Raw genomic sequence first — 26,245 nt, 5'->3', positions numbered from 1 at the left:
CCTGATAACTTGAGTATGAAAATGTATTAAGTTTTGAAATGGAAAACATATAGGAACCTGGTTGACTGGTTTTATAGTAAAGTTCAACTCCTTAAAGTTTCATTCAAAGAAAGTGATGTTTACCTGTTTTGTATTTTAACATTATCGCACACCTGATGATCATCTCATTAGCTGCCACTTAAAAGCTTTTTGTGGCTGTAAATAGAAGCCTTCCCATAAGCTGAAACATTTAAAAGAGTTAACCTTTTTTGTAAAATGGATCCTCATTATAAGGTTACTTTCTTGTTGATGATGCAGTTTTGGCTTCCTCTCACACTGTAAGAATATGTGATGAGGTCTGTGTGTGTGTGTGTGTCCATTGATTCAGTAATTACTCCTATGCACCTGCTGAGTAAGGGCCTACGTCTGCAGCAGGAAGCTGTGGTGAGCCACACGGCTCGTTTTGTTGCGTTTTTGTTTTTCCTCTTTTTAAGATTGATTGTAGATTCAGATTTGCACATTTTTCTTTGCAGACACCAATTCAGAGTTACAAAACACTAATTTAAGTCCCTCTGTTTTGGTTAATGGAGTTTAATTCTCACACTAATGTAACCTTTTTTCTTAATTTTTTCCACTAGTCTGAAACTGGAATGTGAGAAACTGGCCAGTGAGAAAACTGAGATGCAGCGACACTATGTAATGGTGAGCCTGACTGCAGCTTGTGTTCTGACTAGAGCATATGCCACAAGAAAGAGAATGACCTTGCTTTCATCTCGTTTTTTTTTTTTTTTTCCAGTATTATGAAATGTCATACGGGCTTAACATCGAGATGCACAAGCAGGTAAGATGTCTTGTTTTTTAAATGCAAGAATAAAGCAGAATCAAACAGCCTTTTAGTTGGTGTCAGAGAAACGTGCATGACAGTGAGATCGATGCAAATTTAGTTGTACTTGTGTAGATACTAATAATATACCAGAATACCTGAAATGACACAAATAAAAGTGACGGGTTGTCCTCACGTTTTGGGAGAATTTATAAAATGGTTGAGCTTTTATGCAAACTATTATAGTGAGTTTAATGGCACTTTTGATTGCATGTTATGTTTTATTACCTGTGGTTGCTTTATCTTCATTTTTAATATTTGATGACACTTGTGCAGAAAACTGTTCCACATTACAGGATTCATATGTAGTTCTAAAATGTCTGGGGAAGTTTATTTCTCTATTTTAAAGGTCTTCACAAGAATAGGGAAAAGAAAATTACCTCACAGAAAAATATTTAGATTTTCAGACATTTCTAACATTTAATATGCCCAAAATGTCTTGGGCCAAATAGATTTGCCATAGAAGCTCTGACCTGTGTCTCAAGATGTCAGATATTTACTTTTCTACTAGTCAGGTTTGCAGATTTATGTTGGAAGTAATGAGTGGATGCTTGCACCTGTACATTTTGCCTGCACAGATTACGCAAATGTCAAACAGGTAAAGACTCTTGGATTTAAAGACTAGAAAATCATTAGGGAAACAGCAGAATTATTCTCGTCATTCTTGCAGTTTTTGTTTTCTAAATCTGATCACTGTGGAAACGTGACAAATTTAAACTGAACTTTTGAATTCACGAATAAAAAAAGGACCACAAATTTGCCAACAAACCAGTATAGATTCATGAAATGTAAGATGTTTGGCAACTCTGAAACAAAGTAAAGAAAAGCATCCAGTTGGGAAATAAATTTAAAAAAAGAAAAAAGACTTGCACCAACTTCATCTTGAAGCCAATGCGTTTTGCATGCCTTTGGACTGTGATCTGGATGAACTTGTTGTTTTTCTGAAAAACCTCTTCATTATGAGCCTACAGGATGTTAGAAAAGCATTAAATAATGTAGGAAGTTACTCCGAGTCATATTATTTGGATCAGGGATTATAATGTCTTGTATTTTATTAGAATCAACTGGTCCAAATAGGGAGTATATGAAAATGTTTATTTTAGTCACACATTAGAGATAACCTGCAATAAAAATGCAGTAAATATTTTCACATAAACTGGATGTGTGAGACGTTTTCTCCCCTGGAGAGTTATTTGAAACTTTTTTTTTAGAGGCTCACATTTCCTACAGATGCAACTGTTACAGTCTAGAATATGTTGGGCAGTAGCTCATTATTTATGATTTCATTTGTTAATTTGCACTTTGGAATGCAGACGTGTTTGTGGCAAGTTCTATAATGACATTGCACATTAAAAAAGGTGTCAGAAAAGTCCTCTCAAAATATTAGATTTATAAATGTGATTTGAGAAACTAGTTAATATTTCCTGTATAGGTCATAAATATAATTAACTGCGAAAAAATTTAATTCATCCGCTATGGCTTCAGTACAGGGATATGAGTTGCTTTGTTTACAGGTAGAAAGTGGAAGGAGGGGTCGAGTGTTAACATGTGAGTTGGTGAATGAGAGGATTTACACTGAACCAGTTCACTGAAAAGAAGAGAACTGAATTTAAATTTTACACAATCTGCTGGCATAACATGTACTGCTAACATCCTCTGTCTCTATGGTTAAGTGAAATAAATTGTTGAGAATGGGAAGATGAGGTTAAGAGCAAAGAACGATAAAAGAACAAAAAGGATTTAACTCTCCATTATTAGAATAATGTTTTAATCTTGCTTGAAATAAATCTGGTGTAATTAAGGACTTGGAAGTTTCATTGTCTTGTATTCTGAGCTACAGCTGTATTGCATTTTTCCCATTGTTTCACGATTTTAAACAAATATACAATGTGAGACCAAAGTGTGGTTATTCCTCTGGGGTTAATTTAAAAAAAAATCACACACACACACACAGCAAAACTGTATACTACATTTTATTTCTAGAGGGTTTCAGCCAGCATAATTCTGCATTTCATCTTTAAGTGTAAAAACAAACCGTGAGCTCTTTCTAAAAGTGGAGTGAAATTTGTTAGATTTATAGAACCAAAAGTAACAAAAATATTTTAAAAAGCAGAAATATTCTTTAACAAAGAAGGGGTATTTCATTTAGTCTTGTTTGGTCACTTGGTGAGACATTTCACATGTGAATAAGAATTTCATCAGTTTAATTGAACAAGATAATGGGCTGAAAAATGACTGCAGCCAATAAGGATTTGGCCTTTAACGAGCCTTTGCATTACTGCTGCTTTTTTTTTTTTTTTTTTTTTACTTTAACACGAAGGGTCATTAGCATAAATGTCTGTGTTAACCACACATCAGCTGCCACAATAAATGGACCACAGCTAACCAGTCACACATTCATCTCTGCACAAATAGTGTGTATGTGTGTGTGTGTGTCGGTTTGAGAAGACGTGATAAATGCTTGGCCTTTGTCTTGCTGTCTGTGTGTGTCCTTCTGTAACTATACAGCCTGTTTACTTTGCTTTCTGTGTGGGGGTGCGCGCGTGTGTGTGTGAGTGTTTAACAGCCCTTACTTACCGCACATGTTTACACAGTGTGGATGTTTTCATGAATGTGTTTGTCTGCAGGCACACTTTAGATGTTTATTCAGTTTTGCATTCACTATTTGTGAATCTGTGCACACTGGGTGCGTATGCGTTTTGCTTTTCGTGTTTACTCCTGCCTCAGCGTGCACACACACACAAATACACGCATGCAGCTTTTTCACTGGCACACTAATCATAGTTGTCGGATGAAATATGGGGTGTCTACTATAAATCCCGGCCGCCTGCTGCTGTTTGTGCACGCTGCACGTGCTGCGGTGTGTTGTTGTGTTTGCATGGACAAGACAGACAAAATGAGAAGCGGTAAAACGTGGCCTGCAGCTCTGTGTGGTGCCGAATGATTTCTGTCAGGAGAGCGAATCCCTAATTTCTGCCAGCAGTCTGTGGGTTCATGCATCATGCGGTTGCGTGTGTGTGTGTGAGCTTTGGAAGCAAATTATTTTGACTCTTGCTCCAGCATGCCAGAGTATTACTGCGTGAGTGTGTGTTAGAAAGCATGCGGATTATTGTGCAGATGAATGGATAGAAGAGACAGAGGTGTTTCTTTGGCGGGCAGGTATTAAGGCAATCAGCCACCACTTCCAAGAGAGTCACTAATATTGCTTGTTTAGCATTTTCTAAGGGTAATAGGCCCATTGATTTTTTTTGGCTCTGCTCCCTGTTTTATTTACACCGAAGGGCTCTAGTGCCCAGGGGAGAGAAATGTACCGAGGCTCGTTAAAGAGAAATTGACTCGTAGATGGAAGAGAGGACAGGACGGGTGGGTGGGGAGGAGAGACGGCGAGGGAGGAGCAGTGCGCGCAGGACTGAGAGAGGACAGCTAATCAATTGCAAATTAGTGAGGCTGAAAGAGAAATAAACCAAAGCGCGGGACGTAAGGAGGGAAAAAGGAAGGAGGCACAAGGACAAAGTGGTGAAAGAAGGAAGTAATAAGACGTTTAGATTCTGAAGATTGGCAGAGATTTCAGTTATGTGTGACAGGTTATTTTACTGCAGCAGATAAGGAAACATTTGTTTCATTGTGAGGTTTATCACTGTGATTTGAAAAATTGTGAGAAAAATTAAAAACTGAAAGCAAATTGGAGAGTCTGTACATTAATATTAATTTTTAATTAATAATTTAGATTACAGTTTTAAAATCTCCTTTCAATACATATTTAGAGTAATTTGATCTTGTATTCTGTCTAATTTAAATTATCTAAATTAGACAGACAATTTAAAAAAATCACCTGCTTTCAGCCAATTAAACTGTCAGTAGGTGTTGTTGGTTATTGATAAAATGGTGCTCAGGGCAATCCCCTTCTTTTGTTTCCTTCCTCTTCCAACTGTAAACCTCCTGACAAAAAAAAATCAACAACTTAAGAAGATAAAAATAGTTTTTCTCAACATTTACATAACAAATTTAGAATAGATTGATCTCGAGATATACAGTGGGCTTCATGTAATCTTTTTCACTTTTTTGTCTAAATAATTGTGACCTTTTTTGTTATTTATGAGAGATTTTTCGGAACCCTTCCAGTGATTTCATTGTGGCCCAGTCTCTTTTTGTTTTATTGAATCCTGACCTCTGACCTGAGGAAAGTGAAGCCTGCTGTGCTTAAGATGTTGCTTCGGGTTCTTGATGCCATGTGTCTCGGAGTATTATGGTCTGGCTAGAGAAATCTCAAAGGACAAGTTTTTAAAATAGTTTTCTCCTTTAATGAAGGAAAACTGCTTTTTTATATTATTTTATCAATTCCTGAAATTAAAGCTTGTTTAATGATCTGAAACATTTCATTATGAAAAAAGCAAAACCACACAGCATCTGGGAAGGGGATACATATTTGTTCACAGCACTGTAAATATTCATAATAGTGCAGCATGTTCATATGAAGTAGCTCAGCTAGATTGGATGTAGAGCAAATGTGGAGATTAGTTTTCAAGTCCTGTCACAGGTTCTTTATGGCCCATATGGACCTTAACTGGAGAACTCCAACATGGGAATGTGTTTTGATCTAAACCATTTGTTGTTGCGCAACACCCCCCCCCTCCTTTCTGTCTCTACTCTCTCACTCTCGTACTTCCTCTTCTGAGAGGGGAGATGTGCTACCAGCTCTCCGTCTAACGGGTACGTTGAGTTTCCTAAATCTGCTGGGATTTACCCTGTCCAGAACTGAAGTAAACTCTGTTTAAGCTGGTTTCGAGAAACGATTCGCCTGGTTATCTGACGGCCTACATCCAGGTGTCCCACCCTTCTTCCCCCTGTGAATTAGCCAGACTGAGCAGCCTACAGCCAACTAGTTCCACAGAGCACACCTGTTAACGGTCGCTCGTTCTCTATTTTACAACTTGCATTTGTTATTGAACCAGGTAGGTTTTAGTGACTCGGGCGAGTCCCAAGGATGAGGTTTTAAATATGGGCTACCAGCAACCTAAAAACATTTTCCACCTCTTCCTCTCCAGAATCAAACATCACAGCTATTTTACAACCATCAAAGAACTTTAAGGTGACTCATTAACTGAATGTCCACAACATCTTTAGATTTTCTTTATGCTAAATATTTTATTAGTAAGGCATTTTTGCAAGGGTCAGTACAGCTTAATTCAGTAGCAGAAATAATCAAATAAGTAAAATCAATCATCTAGTCTATCTTTCCCTACTGCTGATACTGAGTACTAAAAAAGGGAACCTTTGAGAGAGACGGACGGAGTTTGGCGTTTCGAACCCCAGACCTGGCACGACGACGAAGAAGGTGTTGCAACAGGAGGAAGATGTTGATCGATGAAGGCCAGGATCTCCGCAGGTCTGATGAGCCTCCTCTCCGCATGGATGCTGAGGTCACACAGGACTTGGTGCTGGCAGGAAAAAAGGCACCAGTTCTTCTTCCTTGTCTTTGTCTTCATCTTTGTCTTTGGGGTCAGAACCCAGCCGATGAGAGAAGTGTGATTCGAAGCCACAGATTGTGGGCCTGACGGGTTGGTCTCCATGTGCAGGACAGTCTCCGGCTCCGTGGCCCCGGCTCTTCTTCAGCTGCAGAGTTCTTTGTCCATCTCGATCTTGGCTCGAAGCTGCCCGGAGGATCCAACAAAAGGTTCCTCTTTTGCACCCACCTTATATAGGGTTCATCTGTCTGCTTAGACAGATGATCTCATATCCGTCACTGTCTTAAGAGACATCATGTCATGATGTCTGTGCCAATGTCTCAGGGTTGCTCAACCTCCTGTTTCCATATAAGGTGCTGATCATCTCTGCTCTCCTGTTAGTTCCCCTTTTTCCCTTCCTGTCACCTTTCACCTACCATCTACCTCCAACATATCAGTGATGTTTAATTGCAGTTTTACAACCTTTTACACCATTTCAAGTTCAATGTCAAAATCACATTTATATCACATTTATTTTCTTTAGCTTCTCTGATTTAGCATTCATTTATAATTTTATAACTATAACTTATTAATTATATTTATTATAATCTTAATGTGAGTTATTACAGATGTTTTTCTGAAAAGAAACCAAGAATAATACATGATTCTAATTATTTACTACTAAAGTTACAGTTACTTGTTTTTCTTGTAAGTGTTCTCACAAATGTAAGTGTAAGTATTATTACAATTAAACCAATATTAATATAAGTATTTTACTTTGAATCTTATCCAATTACTAATAATGTTTAGATTTCATTCTTTAAAACTTTCATGCTTTAAACTAAGAAATAGTCTCAGCTATTTTTATAAATCTGCAGGCTGGAAACTTCCTCTTTTTCCAGGAAACCTGCTTTTCTTGTTTCATGAATCTCTCTGACTGACTATGATTTCTTATGATTAGATAGAAAAAAGTAGAATTAAAGCAAAGTTTGCATGAGACAAAAACAACACACACAACTAGATTTATTTTATTGACACTTAAGTCTAATGTTGGGCCTTGATGTCACTTGAGTGATTCATTTTAAAGATAACTTTATTTATTATTACTGTTAAACTAACTTTATTGACACTTAAGTCTACTGCTGGGCCTTGATGTCACTTGAGTGATTCATTTTAAAGATAACTTTATTTATTATTACTGTTAAACTAACTTTATTGACACTTAAGTCTACTGCTGGGCCTTGATGTCACTTGAGTGATTCATTTTAAAGATAACTTTATTTATTATTACTGTTAAACTAAAATCTCCAGCATGGGGAAGTGGGATGAGCTCGGATTTTCTTGACACATTTTATCTCTGGCTGTTTAATGTTGTTGTCCTGTTGCAAGGTGAACCTCCTTCCCACTTTCAAGTGTTGTGCAGCTTTAACTGGTTTTCTTTCAGAACTGCCCTTTATTTAACTCCATCTGCAGAAGACCATACCGACAACATGATACGGCCACTACCACTATGTTTGTACTTCACACATACTGTCTTGACAGAAAACAAATAGGTCCCAACTAACTGGAGTGCCATCTTCCATACCTTTACCATGCAACCTTTTTGGCAAATTATAGATGAGACCTCCTGTGGACTTCCATGTGGGTTTCTTACTGTCACTCCTGCACAATTACACCTACTGTGTGTTGATATGTACACAAAATATTCTTAAAATAGATGGCTATAACGTTTTAAATGAGTGAAGGTGTTCAAGGGGGAGTAATACTTTTGCAATGCAGTGTTGTTTTATTTTCTAAAAGCTGACATCTGTACAAAAGAAAAGATAAACAGAAAGTCATTGCCCTTTAAACAGAATGGATGGATTGTTTTACTGTTTCACCCCACAAAAAAAAACATACATTTCTGATTTATTTGTTATTAATACAGCATAAAGTATCCCTGTCATTATAGCAGATAATTAGAGCCATTGCTGCTGATGTGACGGTCCATTGGGGTAAAAATTATTCTTTAAAATTTACATTTTTTGGTCCCAAAGGGTAATTTTTGCTACACAAATCTTCAGTGAGGAACTTTACTTCATAGTAATGTTAGAATTTAACCTCGCTGCCTTTTGCTACATTTGTTTACTTTGTCTTAACTGTTTTAAGTGCCAAAATCAGGAAACATTTATGTCACAATAGCATTAAAATTACATTAAGGAGTTAAATTACAACAAGAACAGCTTAGAGACAGTCTAATTAGTGCCCTTTATATTTCCTCTTTGTCCCATTTCACTGTGCTCGCTGCTTCTTTCACACACTCACTCACACACACAGGGTCACAAGGGAATGAAGACTTTATATGGTGAGGTCCATTAGGTGTATTAGCTGGTGGTGAAAAGTGGTGCTGATGTGGTGCTTACAAAGCTCCACAGGGGAGATGGACATTTGATCTTGTATCTGACCCGCTCTGACTCCTGGGCTCCTGCCTGATCTAATTTCATTGTTGTTAGGAGGTAAAGTGGGACTATTTCAGAATGTTCTCCACGTTTATTAACATTATTGTCCCTATTGACTGCAATTTTTACTGACAAGTGTTTGATGATGGCATGTGAGCCTGTTATAAATAAAGAAAATTCTGCAATCTGGGGAATTACTTCAAAAGTAAGTAATGACTTTTGAGGTAATTTAACCAAAATGTAATCACTTATACCTTTTAAAAGATATTTCTTTTATCTGTATGATTCAGCGGTTCTAGTCTAACACGCCAATCCTTTCACATGGTGTTTGACGTCATGCAACTATTTTTCAACCTGTGGAAGAATTCTCTGGTGCCTCACAAAAAGAGTTAAAGATATTTCAGGGTCCATATTTCTAACCTCAGAGGCTGTTGCAGCTTGATGTGACCACAGAGTTCTCTCTTTAGAGCAATACACTAAACAAATCGACCTGCTTTGTGCCCTAACCTTTAGGCATTCTCTGTTGAGCCAGTGACAGGTCCAGGTCAAAGCTGAGGCCTAATTGTTAAAAAAAAAGAGGAAAAAAGGAGCTTTGATTTTCTCTCCTTTTTTTCATGTGCTCTGACAGTCCCAGGAAGCATATTGGCCAAACTGCCTGACATCCCTGCACTACGGCCTACTGTCACAATGGCTTCCACCTGGTGTAAAATGTCAGCGGTAATGGGTTGTGTTGCACAGTGGAAAAGTGTAATTAGCTTTTGTTCAGTATTTCCACTTTTACAGCAACATTAAGATCAGCTATAAAAGAATCACCTGGACTCTCAATTATTGATGAAACAATTTCTTATAACCCAAATTAAAGCACTATTACTGTCTAAATGCTAAATGCAAAAAAATAGATTTGAATAATATCTTTGACCTGTGCAATAGATTTTATTGCATTTTCTGATTATGTATTTGGTCTACAAAATATGCAAGAGTCTTTTCTTTGTTTGAGGTTAATTTGTCTCTAAATTGTCCTTTGGTGTGTGTGTGCGAGTGTGTGTGTGTACATGCAGGGTAGTTTGTCCTGTGTACCTCTGTGTTACCCTGTGATGCACTGGTGACTTGTTCAGGGTATACTTTGCCTCCCGCCCAATCACAACTAGATATCGGCAGACCCTCGAAGCCTTGTCAGTCAGATATTTACAGAAAATACCAGACTGAATTATTTTGCTATTATTTTCATGATAATCAAGTGGTGCCCTGACTTGTTAATTTTTATCTAAATTACTAATTTTATTACTAATTGCCCTAAGCAATTGTTTGTAGTTCTTCATAGTCAAAATTAAACTCTTATTGTGGTGTTAAATATAAAAAGAATACTTTACTTTCATTGTATTAGAGCAGCAAAATACACTTTATTTCTCAGATTACAATAGAAGGGAGAAAATACTATTTTGTTTCTAGCAAGCTGGTGTTTTGTTTCCATTTGTATTATGTCATTACATATAAGATTTTTTAAACAATGCCTATTTAGAAGTTAGTAGCAGTAGCAATGGTGCCAAAATTAGCTTCCTTTCAAGTAGCCGTCAACTACTGGTTCAGTGCCTCTCGAACATCCATTAAGCTTTGCATTCAGCTTAAGCAGCATCACTTGCTCCTTTTTCCAGCTGTATAAATATTGAACATGGCCAACACTTAACACCAATGTTCCCTTGAGCAAAGCACTTAAACCCCAGCTAACAACCTCATTGGAGAATCACAGAGGCTAATATGAACGGGTGAGTTCCCCGGTGTGCAGAAATGTGAAGCGGAGTCAAACCGAAAAAGGGCATGTGTGCTCAACACATCTTGCCTGTATAAAGACTAAATATAAAATGAAAATGTCAGTGTTTTAGGTTTTCTCTGAAAGAGAGTGTCCTGGTGCAGTTCTACAATTTCAGTACGTAAAAAAAAAAAAAAATCAATTTTTCTCTTAGTCCCCCTCCACCAGGCACCATAAGACTCTGTGAAAGTGAATCCTCAAACAGCCTGTGATGATTCATTGTTTAATGTCTCTTTTAAAACTCTTAAACAGAGTTAATTATAAATAGGTTTTGTCCACCAGTATATGAAGGCTAAAAATGAACTTATGTGTTCACACATTTTTCTTCTTCTCTGAGCTGTTCTATCAATGATGGACATTAACAACTTTTGATTGTATCACTTTGTTTTCTGGTATTTATTGAAGTATGTGATTAAAAATCTAAATTGAATAGACTATGTTGCTCTATCAACATACAATCTCACAAACGGGGCTCTATAGTACCTACTTATTTGACCAAAAGCCTACTTTACAAACACTACATAACATTAGGACTGTATCCCATTGCCTAGGTTTATTCCTGCCATTAGCGCTTCCACTAACCTCCCTTCCTCTGCACTTTATTCAAAAGAAGATTAAATATTCCACTCAGAAATGGGAAGATCATTCGATATTAATATTATGTATCTGTAACGCACAATATTGTGGTGCTTGTTGTGGAACATCAAACGCATAATTGCAAATGGCAAATTACAATTTTACATTTTTAATCATGTAATGTATGCATAAAGACTGCAATGTGTTGCAGTTCTTAGCTTTGTTGCCTTTCAGTTGTATCCTGGGTTTGAATCCTGACCTGGGGTCTTTCTGCATGGAGTTTTCACTTTTTCCTTATGTAGGTATGGTTCCTCTCTGGGTACTCTGCCTTCTTCCCACAGACCAAAGAATATGGCTGTTAGGATGATTTGTCACACTACATTTCCCCATAGAAGTTAATGTGTTGGCTTGGCAAAGTGTTCAGAGAGAAACCTTGTCATTTGTCCAAAGTTTATAGACAATGGATGGATACTATTAAAAAAAGTAATACTTTATATAACTACTCTAACCTACCTGACTTTAGTAAAGACACTAACATGCAAATGTACTTGTAACATATTGACGAGGCATTAAACTCCAAACATACGTAATGTATGTTAAATATAATGTCATTTATAATGTCCTTTAAATATAATGATTAAGATGCTTTTAATCATTGTTTTACTCCACAGTGCAGGACTAGAGGAGGCGACGTTAGCCAGACTGTCACAGATAAAGTATTTCCACTAGATGACGGACCAAATAAAATTTCTGAATTTTTAAAAATATTTATTACATTTTCCAAACACATTTTTATTAATTAAATATTAAATAAATAAAAAACTACGTTAAAAAGTAGGGATGCAGTTCACACTGGTCACCATTAAACAAACCACAACATTGTTTTATATTTTAAAATCCAGATATTGTTTTTTTTAAAATATATTCTAAACTGCAAAAGACTTTCATAGATTAAGCTGTTCAGCCAAAAATATCAGGAGTTTCTTTTCTTTTTTCTATCAGAGGTTCCCACATTACTTCACATTCTGCAGGTATTCCCACTATATACTTCATCCAAGTTAATCACAAGAGGAAATACTGTCCAGATGGAGCCCTACGTTGTTTGTGTTACAAATAAATAATGTTATGTTCATCCTCAGCTGCCTATTAATATGCGTTTCTGTTCTAGTCATGTCTTTTGTCTCTGTTTATGTTTGGATTTGAGTTGCACTGGTAGCACTCCCTTTGGGACGGTGGATCAGGCAGCTTCCTGTTAAAAAAAATATCCCACCTGATCTGGAGGAAGTAAGTGCTGTATAATCTTTAAAAGCCAAGCCTCAGGTTCAGTAAAAACATCTGATGAATACAAAGAAGTCTGTGGGGGGTGGGAGGTGGGGTTGCCTTTGCTTCTTGATGTGTGTCTGGGCGTTCGTAAAGTTGTGTTTATGCGTCTGCTGTAGCTTTGCTTGTGCTTCTGGCTGAGGGATTTATTTAAGTGTGCGTTGGGGGTTTGCTGTCGTTGCCTCAGGGGAAGTCTGGTACCACTGATACCAAAGTTCACCTCTTCAAAGGTTATGTACATGAAACAAGGTTAGAGATTTTGCCTCTTCTGCTTCTTTTGCCAGACTCTGAAAAAGATAATTTATTAGGTTTGCTATTTATTTACCTGATTAATGGAGCAAAAATAAACTATTATTTTTAGACAGCTGCTCCAAAGAAATTCACTAAAATGACAACATTTTAAAAAGTGAATTTCTCTTTATAAGGCACCTTTTAAATGATAATTGCTATCTAATTGACATGTTGTTAATGAATTAAGCAAAAAGTAATAAAGGAGAGGTTGGTAGTCATTCACTTCTGATCATGATCATAATGGCTGTCAACTAAGATTCAATAGGAACCACAACCCAAGGAGAAAAGACTAATGTTTAACTTAGAGAACTAAATCCAAATGCATAAAGAACCAAATTATAAACTAAAACTAAACACAAAAGAATGAACTACAATGACAACAACCTTCTTAACACTGAAATGGACTGAAAATGGTAATATACTGTATACAGATCATAAATGAACACCAAGGAAATGACCAAAACAGAAACTCAAGGATTGTGACACTATTTAATAATTTTGAATATTAATTAAAAGTTTATGGAACATAAATTTACATTACTGAAGATTTTTAAAAATGTATATTAAATACCTTTATGTCCAGATATGTGAAAAAACACACAAGCTGTTGAAGGGTATTTTAGTTCTTTCATCTGAAACCAAACTGTCTGCTACTAACTTACTGAAGGCTTCACAACTACAGTACTTCTAATCTAAGACTTTTGTGCAGTTAGTGACATATTCTGTGAGTCTAAAAGTTGTTGAAACCAGTGTGCACTCAGCAAGTGTTGATATTTAATACATTCAGAGCTGCTAAGGTAACACAGAACACCTTGATTGAAAAAAGGCGACAGCTGGATTTCAAGGCCAAAGATGGATTGCTCCAACTCAGGAATGATGCTCACGTACTCTGATGAAAATGCACTTGACTTTGAAAGGGTGAAAATGTAGGGAGTGTTAACATTATTTCATAAAAATGGAGCAGATGAAAGCTTCATCCCTCTTCATTCATGATGTCTGTTTATATGTGTGCACTACAGTATTTCTAGTGCACACAGATTCTCCTCTAGAGGCTTTTACAGTTTCAAAGACAACTTAATGAGGGTATTTGCAGTAGTGCCAACTGCAATAATTTGGGCGGTGCATCTTATGAATATGATGATAATTGCAGTGGTTGTGTATTTTGTCTGTGGTAAATCATAGTGTTTTTTCTGCACATATAAATGCACACACTTGGATGTAAACATTTACACTCCTATTTATATTCAGCTGATCATGACACCCAATCCAAATCTTCAGTGAAAGGTTTTCCTTTGTTGCAGTAGAGATGTCTCAGTGTGTTTTCCTTTTTTTTTTTTTTTTTTGGTGATTGTTACTCATTCGTAACCAAAACTCTATGGGTGCTACATTGTTTTATTTTTTCTCTTATTTGCTTTGCCCTTCACATAACAAGAGTTGTGAAAAGGGCAGAACTATCCCAGTTGTTTTGTCTTACAAAATTTAAATAAAAAAACACCTAATACAGGTTTAGGAGGTAAAAGGGAAATGTTAAAGAATACAAGTCAAGCCATCCTCAATGATTATTTAACCCACAGATGTTTGATTATGTAAACAATTCTAGTTCTGATTCTATTGGTCAATGTTAAAATTAAAACAACCACTTTTTGTAATTTTAAAAAACTGTATGTCTATTCTACTTAAAAAGTATAACATTTTCTTAACACCAATTTTGTTAATTTCTCCATCAAAATATCTTATTTGGCATTGAGCAGGGTTTATCACAGTGTGGGTCATATTCACCAGTTCTTTAGAGGGAGCGTTACATGAGGAAAAAGTATAAACTGGAAAAATAACTGCAGACATTTAGCCAACTTCATCAACCCCATAGACGAAATTAATAGAATGTTAGTATCTAAAGTTGCAGCGAGTAAAAAGAGTTTGGGTTGAGCAATAAAAGAAAGAAAAGGAAGGAAGTATGCCTGTGATTATTTAAAGTTTGGATTTTCATGGTTTGCATCTGAAAATGCTCCATTGCCACAATGGCCTCTACAAAGCTCCAGAAGGGTTTTGACAGGAGGCTAAATGAACTCCTGTCACTTTTAGCAAACAACAAACATATTGAAGCAAAATACCATGTGGTGCTACACATAACTGAAGCACAACACAATGCACGCATAAAAAGTGTATTGAATACCTGATGCAACCTTGCAAGGCCAATCGATGTTCTAGGTGATGGTTTTGTGTTAGGTTGTGGTCTTGCAGAGTGAAGAGGGGCTACCCAACAGCAACTCCTAAAGTGACTAATAACATGTGAGATTTTTGTGGTTTTTGCAGCTTAATAGAGAGTGAATCCTCCCAAAGCAGTTGTATTGCATTAAATCGTAAAAGGAGTTTTTCATCTTCAACTGAATGTCTCTTAGAAAACCCATCTTAAAAACCCATCCTCTAAATACCATTCATACTTAGTTGTGTTAGACTGGGGTTTCCAATGTGACTATTCAGCTGCTTAAAATACAATAATATGGGTTCCTATTCACAAACCTCAGTGATCTCATCAGCTGAACTTTAAATGAAGAGGATGCCTTCTTGTCTCTTGTTGAATTTGATGTTGATTGTTTTCTCTGCACCCACCCCTCTGTCTTACAGGCAGAGATCGTCAAGCGGCTGAATGCAATCTGTGCCCAAGTCATTCCCTTCCTCTCCCAAGAGGTAAGAGTCAAAAATGCCTGTCACAGGGAGTTAAGGAAGAGGTGGGTGAGAGAATGAATGTGAGGGAGAAGAAACGATTGGGGGAGAATTCTGCGGAGGATTCTGAGGCAAAAAGAGAAAAATACACAGACACACACATAAATGTACACGCAAACACGCAGATTATCCTGGGCTAATCCTCCCTGCTCAGGATAGGCAGATATACTGTGAACTTATCAAATGTCTCCCACTAACATATGCAGGAGCCAGCAGTGAAGTGTGCGTGAAAGAAAATACTTTTTTTTTTTGTTAAAATACATTTCACTTGTGTGCATATACAGTGGTGGGTGTGAAAAATGTGCTTTATACAGTGTGTTTATTATCCTTTCTTAAGGTGTGCGTGTGCGCGCGTGTGTGTTTCGGTGATAAATCCTCCCTCTAAGGAAGTAACAAACTCTGTGTGTGTTGTGTTGAGGGGTGGGAACAGCAGGAATGAGTGAGTTTGGACTCCGAAAGCTCTCCTCCAGATTAGCCATGGATTAGGAGGCTTTAGGATGGATTAGGAATAATGGCATTAGACTGTGGTGCTTCTACACAGCCCTCAGGCCCACAGAGAGGGGAGGCAAGGAGAGGAAGCTGCTTTGTGTTGGTGCACAGCCTAGTTGTCTGGTTGCATATGAAATGTACCACAATACCACTGCATATCATCGTTATTATGCAGGAAATAAGATCAGCTATGTCGAGTCTTTGTTTTTATTTTCATACCTGTCACTTTTTTATATTGTTCCCCAATATACTTTGAATTTTCATCTGCTCTTCCTAAGCATTGGCTAGTACAATTCTACTCAGAACATCTCTACACTTCCCTGTTTCCCACAGCTCAAAGCGACATTCTCATGTGGGCAGAATCTGCTCTTCTGCTTAGGCCGAAGACGTATCCCAACACTTAAACATCTTTACTCTACATAGGGTCGGCAGAAAACTAAAACTGGAAAAACTAGGCTTACAGTAATTTAACAAATTATACATACCCTTCCAAAGTGTAATATGTATTTTTTGTAATACACTAACAGAAAAAGACCTATCACGTCATGGCTTTCTCACTAAACCAAAATGTCAGAGAAAGAGAACATGAATGAGAAAAGCTGGCTGTGGTAACTCTGGAGGAGCTGCACAGATCCACAGCTCAGTGGGAGAATCTGTTGACAGGACCACTGACTTTTATGTATTGACAGGAATTGTTCAAAGAAAACCATAACAAAGTAAGAGACAATGAAAACAAGCTGAAAATTGTTCTCTGGTCATATAAGATGGCAAACAAATTTTTTGGCCAACATACTAAATCAGAGGCTTCCAGTGTGAAGCCAAAATTTAGGGTTGAATTTTTACACATTCAAGGCTTGCCAAAAACAGACACATCCAGTGTGTTTAATACAGTGCATATATTTTTAAAGGAAACTGTCATATCCTTCTTGTTGCTGAGAATAAACAAAAAACATTGCTGGACCAAGAACATACAAAAAACGACTCAAATATTTCAGGAGGTTGTATTCCTTTCTTTTAATAGGACATTTACATGTGGCCATTTTAATAGTACAGATTTACAATGATTAACATAACTTTTTCTAAAAACATCAGACTATTTGGCCCGCATGTGTACTCTATGGCTTTCATCTAATGTTGCATTCTGCCTTAAACAAGTTATCGCCATGGCAAAGCATGATGGCAGCATGATGGCAGCATCCTTCTGTGAGATGTTTTTCTTTAGCAGAGACGGGGAAGCTGGTCAGAATTAATGGGAAAATGGATGGAACTTGTTAAATTGGACAAAATAATTTTGACTTTGGAAAAAGTTCTCAATCCAGATAACCCAAGAAAATCAAAACACACAACTAAACTGACAACAAAATGGTTCGGATCAAACCATATTCCTGTGTTAGAATGGCCCAGTCAAAGTCAAAACTGAATCCATTTAAGAATTTGCGAGCTGAACATGAAAACTGATGTTCACAGAGATGCTTCTTCCGATCTGACTGATCTGCGCTATTGGGCAAGGATTTCAGTCTTTAGATGTTCCCAGCTTGCAGAGCGATATCTTTAAAGACTTGCTGCCGTAATTGCAGCAAAAATCACATCACAGTTTGTAGTTGCAACATGGTACGATGTGGAAAAAATGGCGTCACTATTCAAATACTTAATGCTGTATGTACAGTTCTGTTTCCGTAAGATCAAGACATTTTCCACCAATATCCCAGATTTGCATGGGCTTAGATGATAGAAGTTCATTTGTAAGATTTTAGTTAATGGTGGCCATTTCAGGTTCATAGTTATTGGAAGTCTAGATGAGAACGTCATAAAGTCAGATTTATCAGAGTTTTGGATCTTCACTTGTGTGCATGTCACGTTCTGGTAGGTTAGACTTAGGGAGCCAACGTGTATGAAATGAACCTCGATGGTCAGGTTCATTTCCACACCTGATAAGCTCTTTCATCTTTGCTTTACTTTGATGTTCTACGCTCCTGGATGAATCTTCCTGCTCTTTCTGTCTGCATCTGCCTTCCTCTCTCTGTACCCTTTCTGTGACTTTGTACTGCTTGCTGTCTCCCTCTTCTTAACTGTCTCTGTCTCTCCACAAAAATGTTAATGTGATGAAGGTATGGCAGCTATTTTGTTTTGAATCATTTCAGATGCACCAGCAAGTAAACAAGCATGTGAACTGTGTTCAGGATTCAATTGAGAAGCAAATATTTAACTTTACAGGAAATGTAAAGCGACATTTAATCATAAGGAATGAACTCCTAAAAGCAAAGCTTCAGCCTATCCCTCATACCAGAGGATCAGACAGTACAAGTTTCTCATAGGATGACCATTTTTGGTTAAAAATAACTGAAGTGTCAAACAATAATGTAAAATCATGCAATTGTTTTTGTTTAAGACAAAAATATATCTGTTGCTGCTAAAATAGAAATTGTAACTGTTTATAACAATGTTATCTATAACTTGTAGTTTTATTTACATGATTTTGTTCGTTTGTAATCCTGCAACTCCTGTGAAATTTAATAGCTTTTAAAAGTGCTTTTGCATGCAATATCATGCCTTTTTGCTGTCCTGCTTTTCATAGAGCAACAAGTTCAACAAATTGAGATTAACTGGTTAATTAGTTGGGTTGTCTGCTTAGGTAGAGCCTGCAATTGGCTACTTTACAGAAACGTCACTGTTAGGTCATCAAGTATTACTTAAAACGAAGGAAGAGGAACTCATTCAGTTTATACATCACAACTATCTATTGGTTTTTTTGACTAGTTTGATTTGTCATTTCTTCTGTGGCTCAAGTGATGTGCAATGTGTTTATAGTGTAGAAACAACTTCCAGTCGCAACTGTTCATCCGGGATCAACTGTGGTCTTGATTACTAGCCTGTGAATTTGCAGCAGGCTTCAGTTCACGCAGCAGAGAGCTAGGGGGATGATGTGAGCAGAGCATACACCAGCATGAATGGCAATGCTAAAACCCTCCTCCTGCCTCTAATTGGTTGTTTGTGACTAGGAGTGTTGCATTTTGGGTGTTTTTGCAGGTGGCAGAAGGAGCAAAGAGAGAAGGCTGAGAAGCTTGATTTATTTATTTTTTTCACAAATTATCTCATATCCTATATTATACTGTCACAACAAAGTGTAAAGTATTTAAAACATTCAAGTGCTTCAAATAAAAGTAATTCAATGTTAAAAGGGCAAAGATCTTCACGTGAATGCAATTTTATTGATTTTTGAACCACTTTACTTTATTTCAGACACTTATTGTTACTGGATAGATAAGAGTCTTAAATAATAATAATAATAAAAAAGTATTCCTTTAATAAGAACCATCTCTTAAGAGCCCTTGAATAGTTTTATTTTCCTGGTTGTTTATCCCTTGTATAAATTGTATAACAGAGCTGGACTGTGAAGCCAAAGGAGCGTAAATGTAGATTCTTTCAAGTGGTCACCATTTTATTTTATAGCTGTTCATGTCGTTGTAAAATAAAGGGAGATTACTTTGAACTCCATTAGTAATTGACCCTCATTCCACATAAAATTTATTACCCTATTAAGCTATTTCCTGTGGAGTCGGTGGTTTCATTTGCTATTTTAAGTCTTTTGAACCAGCTTGATGCTTAGTTTGCAAATTATGTTCTCATTTAGAGTAGTATAATTAGTGTTGATGAAAGGGTTTTTTTCTCAGATTTTCCTATCTTTTTAAAAATCTAATTATCTTTTTTAAGAAAATATTTCTCTCTGTGAGTGAAATTTTCACTGAATCTGTTGCTGATATTTCCTTTCTGTCCATCAGCACCAGCAACAAGTGGTGCAGGCTGTGGAAAGAGCCAAACAGGTCACTATGGCTGAACTCAACGCCATCATTGGAGTGAGTTTAACATGCACACATGTAGAAAAAATCAATAAGTAAGATTCAGATAGTGTTTTAATTTTGATAAGAATGTCAGCAAGGATAACATGACTCAGGATTGACTACAACTGTAAGAATTTTTTAAAAATCTAACTCGAGATAATACATTTTAATCTGATTTTTTTGGTGTAATACTTAATGATTCTCTCTGAAATCTTCTCAATATGACATTTGAAGGGATTTATTGGTCCAAATGATCTGTAAAATTTGTTTTTCAACTATTACTTAAAATCTATTCCACATTTTGAGGGAATCAAGCTTTCCTTCTCTGCACCACAGGTCAAGCTAAAGTGAAAGTGCTTCAGATGCTGCCACTTTTGTGCTTTTTCATTCCCACATACAAACTGTAATCCATGTGTCCGTATGTGGATCAGCAGCAGCAGCTCCAGGCTCAGCACCTCTCCCATGGCCATGCCATTCCAGTCCCGCTCACCCCCCATCCAGCAGGCCTGCAGCCCCCTCTGCCCCCGGGTGCCAGTACTGCCAGCCTGTTGGCTCTGTCATCAGCTTTGAGTCACCAGCTGCCACTTAAGGATGAGAGGAAACACCACGAGAACAACAGTGAGCACACGAGAGGTATGTCTGGCTCTGTGTGGGTCTAATGATGAGTAACTTTCAGAGAACATCTGTTTTAATTAGCCTTATGATATCCACTTATTCTGTCATATGTAGTGGCTTATCATTTCTTTCACATGGCCTCACATTAAATCAGACATTTCTTTTTTGTGGTTTATGTCAGTTTAGATTAACATTATATTTTCTGTTTTTTTTTAATGCTTGAAAATTATATGAAAGCTGAGACTTTGAAACATAATAGGGTTTTAAAAATAATCCTAACACTGTTTCACATGTTTTAATAATTATATCAGTACATCCTCCTGCTATCTAAAGGCATCTGTTGCTTCTTCATATTTAGTTCCCCTAATGACCAGCAGGTAAAACTGTTTAAACAAAGATCCACTGTAAGTCATTTTAATTTGCCTGTTAGGAAGGCAAAAACCACCATGTTGCCCTTTTTGTCCTCTACACTGAGATCAGCTTTGATTCTTTTCTGATCTGATTTCCAACTTGAGTATTTAATTACTGTTCACAGAGTAGATATGCTTGTGTGTATAAGATAGAAATGGTGCATTCCATCACTTAATTGTTTTGTTGTAACAAGGCTGTGAGGGTTTTTTCTTTTACTGTGCATTCAAGCAGTTGACCTTGCCCTTTACCTGCAGAACAGCTAACATGAGCTAATGAAACAAGCACTCACATGCATTAGCAGAAGAATCAATAAAAATGCAATCTGAACCTCAGAAAATGTATATGTGCATGTGTTTTTAAATGCTTGATTTCTAGAATTCACTTTGTTGTATAGTTGGTAAATTTAAGTTTAATGATCACTTTGTGGCTCTCCTTCATTTACAAACTTTGATATGATGTTTTAGACAATCTTCATTGTCTATATCTGTAATTAAAGGGAGACCTTGTATTGGCCTATAATTTCAATCTCCTGTCAGGTTTAACAAATTGCTGTTTTCTAACGTTTGACATTATTATACAGATATTCCTTGTAAAGATAAGTTGTGGATAAAGTGACAACTATTAACTGTTTTTTTTATGGTTTTGTTTGTTTCAAACTATTTTTTTTCTTTACACGTACATACTCCTCCATGGGCTGCCACCTTATCGTGGTGGAGGTGTTTGAGTGCCCCAATGATCCTAGGAGCTATGCTGTCTGGGGCTTCATGCCCCTGGTAGGGTCACCCAAGGCAGACAGGTCCTAGGTGAGGGACCAGACAAAGTGCAGCCCGAAGACCCCAATGATGAAGGAAAACCTTGGACTTGGTGTTCCCTCGCCCGGACGCGGGTCACCGGGGCCCCACTCTGGAGCCAGGCCTGGAGGGGGGGCACGATGGCGAGCGTCTGGTGGCCGGGCTTTTACCCATGGAGCCCGGCCGGGCTCAGCCCGAAGAGGAAACATGGGCCCCCCCTCCCATGGGCCCACCACCCGTGGGAGGGGCCAAAGGGGTCGGGTGCACTGTGTGATGGGTGGCGGCCAAGGGAGGGGACCCTGGCGGTCCGATCCTCGGTTGCAGAAACTGGCTCTTGGGACGTGGAATGTCACCTCTCTGGTGGGGAAGGAGCCGGAGCTAGTGCGTGAGGTCGAGAGGTTCCGGCTAGAAATAGTCGGTCTCACCTCGACGCATGGCTCTGGTTCTGGAACCAGTCTCCTTGAGAGGGGCTGGACATACTTCCACTCTGGAGTTGCCCAGGGAGAGAGACGTCGGGCAGGAGTGGGCATACTTGTTGCTCCCCATCTCGGCGCCTGTACGTTGGGGTTTACCCCGGTGAACGAGAGGGTAGGATCCCTCCGCCTACGGGTGGGGGGACGGGTTCTGACTGTCGTTTGTGCTTACGGGCCGAACGACAGTTCAGATTACCCACCCTTTTTGGAGTCCTTAGAGGGGGTACTGGAGAGTGCTCCTCCTGGGGACTCCCTTGTTCTGCTGGGGGACTTCAACGCTCACGTGGGCAACGACAGTGAGACCTGGAGGGGCGTGGTTGGGAGGAACGGCCCACCCGACCTGAACTCGAGCGGTGTTCTGTTGCTGGACTTCTGTGCTCGCCATGGATTGTCCATAACGAACACCATGTTCAAGCATAAGGGTGTCCATATGTGCACTTGGCACCAGGACACCCTAGGCCGCAGTTCGATGATCGACTTTGTCATCGTTTCATCGGATCTGCGGCCGTATGTCTTGGACACTCGGGTGAAGAGAGGTGCGGAGCTGTCCACTGACCACTACCTGGTGGTGAGTTGGCTCCGGTGGCGGGGGCGAAAGCCGGTCAGACCTGGCAGGCCCAAACGTGTTGTGAGGGTCTGCTGGGAACGTCTGGCGGAATCCCCTGTGAGACGGAGCTTTAACTCCCATCTCCGGCAAAACTTCGAACACGTCCTGGGGGAGGTGGGGGACATGGAGTCTGAGTGAACCGTGTTCCGTGCCTCCATTGTCGAGGCGGCCGATCGGAGCTGTGGCCGCAAGGTTGTCGGTGCCTGTTGCGGCGGCAACCCTCGAACCCGTTGGTGGACACCTTCGGTGAGGGATGCCGTCAGGCTGAAGAAGGAGTCCTATCGAGCCTTTTTGGCCTGTGGGACTCCGGAAGCAGCTGATGGGTACCGGCGGGCGAAGCGGCATGCGGCTCGGGCGGTTGCTGAGGCAAAAACTCGGGTGTGGGAGGAGTTTGGAGAGGCCATGGAGAAAGACTTCCGCACGGCTTCGAGGCGATTCTGGTCCACCATCCGGCGTCTCAGGGGGGGGAAGCGGTGCAGCACCAACACTGTTTATAGTGGGGATGGTGTGCTGCTGACCTCTACTCGGGACGTTGTGGGCCGGTGGGCAGAGTACTTCGAAGACCTCCTCAATCCCACCAACATGCCTTCCACTGAGGAAGCGGAGCCTGGGGACTCTGGGTTGGGCTCTCCAATCTCTGGGGGCGAGGTCGCCGAGGTGGTTAAAAAGCTCCGCGGTGGCAAGGCCCCGGGGGTGGATGAGATCCGCCCGGAGTTCCTTAAGGCTCTGGATGTTGTAGGGTTGTGTTGGTTGACGCGACTCTGCAATATCGCATGGACATCGGGGGCAGTTCCCCTGGATTGGCAGACTGGGGTGGTGGTCCCCCTGTTCAAAAAGGGGGACCGGAGGGTGTGCTCCAATTATAGAGGGGTCACACTCTTAAGCCTCCCTGGCAAGGTCTATTCAGGGGTCCTGGAGAGGAGGGTCCGTCGGATAGTCGAACCTCGGATTCAGGAAGAGCAGTGTGGTTTTCGTCCTGGTCGTGGAACACTGGACCAGCTCTACACCCTCAGCAGGGTCCTGGAGGGTGCATGGGAGTTCGCCCAACCAGTCTACATGTGTTTTGTGGACTTGGAGAAGGCGTTCGACCGTGTCCCTCGGGGAGCCCTGTGGGGGGTTCTCCGGGAGTATGGGGTACCGGGCCCTTTGATACGGGCTGTCAGGTCCCTGTATGACCGGTGTCAGAGTCTGGTCCGCATTGCCGGCAGTAAGTCGGGCTCGTTTCCGGTGAGAGTTGGACTCCGCCAGGGCTGCCCTTTGTCACCGATTCTGTTCATCACTTTCATGGACAGAATTTCTAGGCGCAGCCAAGGTGTTGAGGGGATCCGATTTGGTGGCCTCAGGATCTCATCTCTGCTTTTCGCAGACGATGTGGTCCTTTTGGCTTCATCAGATCGTGATCTGCAGCTCTCGCTGGATCGGTTCGCAGCCGAGTGTGAAGCGGCCGGGATGGGGATCAGTGCCTCCAAATCCGAGGCCATGGTCTTGAGCCGGAAAAGGGTAGAGTGCCTTCTCCGGGTCAGGGGGGGTGTCCTGCCCCAAGTGGAGGAGTTTAAGTATCTCGGGATCTTGTTCACGAATGGGGGAAGAAGGGAGCGGGAGATCGACAGGCGGATTGGCGCAGCGTCTGCTGTCAAGCGGGCGCTGTACCGGTCCGTCGTGGTGAAGAGAGAGCTGAGCCAAAAAGCGAAGCTCTCGATTTACCGGTCGATCTACGTTCCCACCCTCATCTATGGTCATGAGCTTTGGGTCATGACCGAAAGAACGAGATCGCGGATACAAGCGGCCGAAATGGGTTTTCTCCGTAGGGTGGCTGGGCTCTCCCTTAGAGATAGGGTGAGAAGCTCAGTCATCCGGGAGGGACTCAGAGTAGAGCCGCTGCTCCTTCACATCGAGAGGAGCCAGTTGAGGTGGCTTGGGCATCTGGTCAGGATGCCTCCTGGACGCCTCCCTGGTGAGGTGTTCCGGGCACGTCCCACCGGGAGGAGGCCCCGGGGAAGACCCAGGACACGCTGGAGGGACTATGTCTCTCGGCTGGCCTGGGAACGCCTCGGGATTCCCCCGGAGGAGCTGGAAGAAGTGGCTGGGGAGAGGGAAGTCTGGGCCTCCCTTCTGAAGCTGCTACCCCCGCGACCCGACCTCGGATAAGCGGAAGAAGATGGATGGATGGATGGATGGATACACGTACATAACTTGAATGGCAAAATTCAAATTTTTAAACAGTCTTTCCTTTGTAGGGTTGGCTTTACGTTATACTTCTTAATGTAGCAGATCTTTATGACAGTGAATTTTTAATAGCTGAGTCTTGCAATGCTTCTAAGTAATTAGTAAAAACCATTCTTTAGAATAAGAAATATATTCTTTATCCTGTAAACTTTGCTTACAGGACATATTTGGTGTAGAAAGTATAGTGTTTTGTTTATTCACCTCTTTTAATCAGATTTGCCTAAACCTCAGTAATTCGTTATGTTTTTTGTTTTTATTAAAATCAGCAGAGCTCTAGCTAAACTCAGCAATATCTGGTGTTGATTAAAAAGTTTGAAACAACTGTAAGCGTAATAAAAAAGATAGGGAATGACCCACATTAATTGGCCAGATCACACAGTTAAGAAGATGATACTGTAGTGCACGTGGTTGTTTAATATGGGTCTATGTCATTTTTGCTTTAGTCTTTGAATATTTTATTAATTATATTTCTCTCTTTGTGTCTCTCTCTTTCTCTTGCCTTTTGTCTCCTCAGACAGAGATTCAGTTAAGGTAAGTTCTTTCAGTCTTTATTATCCTTATAACAAGAACCATCCTTGGCTCAAAGATTTACTGTATCTTCATTTGCGATGATCAACCAGTATGTCTGAAGGAAATCCAGGTTACATTTGAGTGCATAATCCTTTCTGACTCACTTTCTGACATTTAATCAGACTAAATTAGCACATTTTTCTGCATTACAACATGGCACCTTTATCCAGTAATTGTTGCACATTTCTAGATCTGAATGTAGTTTTAAGCTTCTTTTTATCCACTGAATAATTTCTCAAAATTTATATATTTAAGAATGTGCTTTTAAAAATGAAAATATAAGATAAGTTATGACAGAAGCTGAGCAGAAGCTAAAAACGAAGGAGTTCAGGAACAGATCATGGTTACATCCAGTGAGTGTGGTAAATTAGTCCCTTAAGCGGCACAGACCCCACCCCCCAAAGGAAAACATTTGGTTTGTTGAATACTCAATGAGCAGATTAGCATGTCTTTATATGAGCAAGCTGAGCTCACATGCTTGAACATGCCGTTTAGAGAAAATGTGTGTGTGTGCTTTTTCCGATTTGAAGGAATTTTCTTTAACGTTTAATATGTTATCTCCTGCCCACCATGTAGCAGATCCTCAACCACACACACACGCGCGCACGCACGCATTATGACTGTGTCTGTGTTTCTGAGGTCATCAGAAATCAGCAATAAAGACGGAGAGGCCAGAATGATAAATTCCTTTCATTAGCGCTCAGTGAGAAATCTCCCTCACACACATAAACACACAGAGATGCTCTTTGACACAGCGGCCAA

The 26,245-nt window shown here is 39.7% G+C and overlaps 1 protein-coding gene across 3 annotated transcripts in view; it reads left to right on the top strand.

Annotated features, from left to right (window-relative positions):
* The window catches only part of LOC114155155 (transducin-like enhancer protein 4), a 44,774-nt gene that overhangs the window by 3,106 nt on the left and 15,423 nt on the right, over positions 1–26,245 (top strand). For 2 of the 3 annotated variants that reach the window (XM_028034912.1, XM_028034914.1), the window contains exons 3-8: positions 618–681; positions 776–820; positions 15,364–15,426; positions 19,731–19,805; positions 20,222–20,423; positions 25,428–25,444. In XM_028034912.1, the coding sequence (XP_027890713.1) occupies positions 618–681; positions 776–820; positions 15,364–15,426; positions 19,731–19,805; positions 20,222–20,423; positions 25,428–25,444 (466 nt within the window). The remainder of the gene's footprint in view (positions 1–617; positions 682–775; positions 821–15,363; positions 15,427–19,730; positions 19,806–20,221; positions 20,424–25,427; positions 25,445–26,245) is intronic. The other variant, XM_028034913.1, reaches the window with a different exon arrangement.

The sequence above is a fragment of the Xiphophorus couchianus genome, chromosome 12 (assembly GCF_001444195.1).
Source record: "Xiphophorus couchianus chromosome 12, X_couchianus-1.0, whole genome shotgun sequence".
Classification (NCBI taxonomy): Eukaryota; Metazoa; Chordata; class Actinopteri; order Cyprinodontiformes; family Poeciliidae; genus Xiphophorus; species Xiphophorus couchianus.
This window is presented reverse-complemented; position numbering and strand designations above follow the sequence as displayed.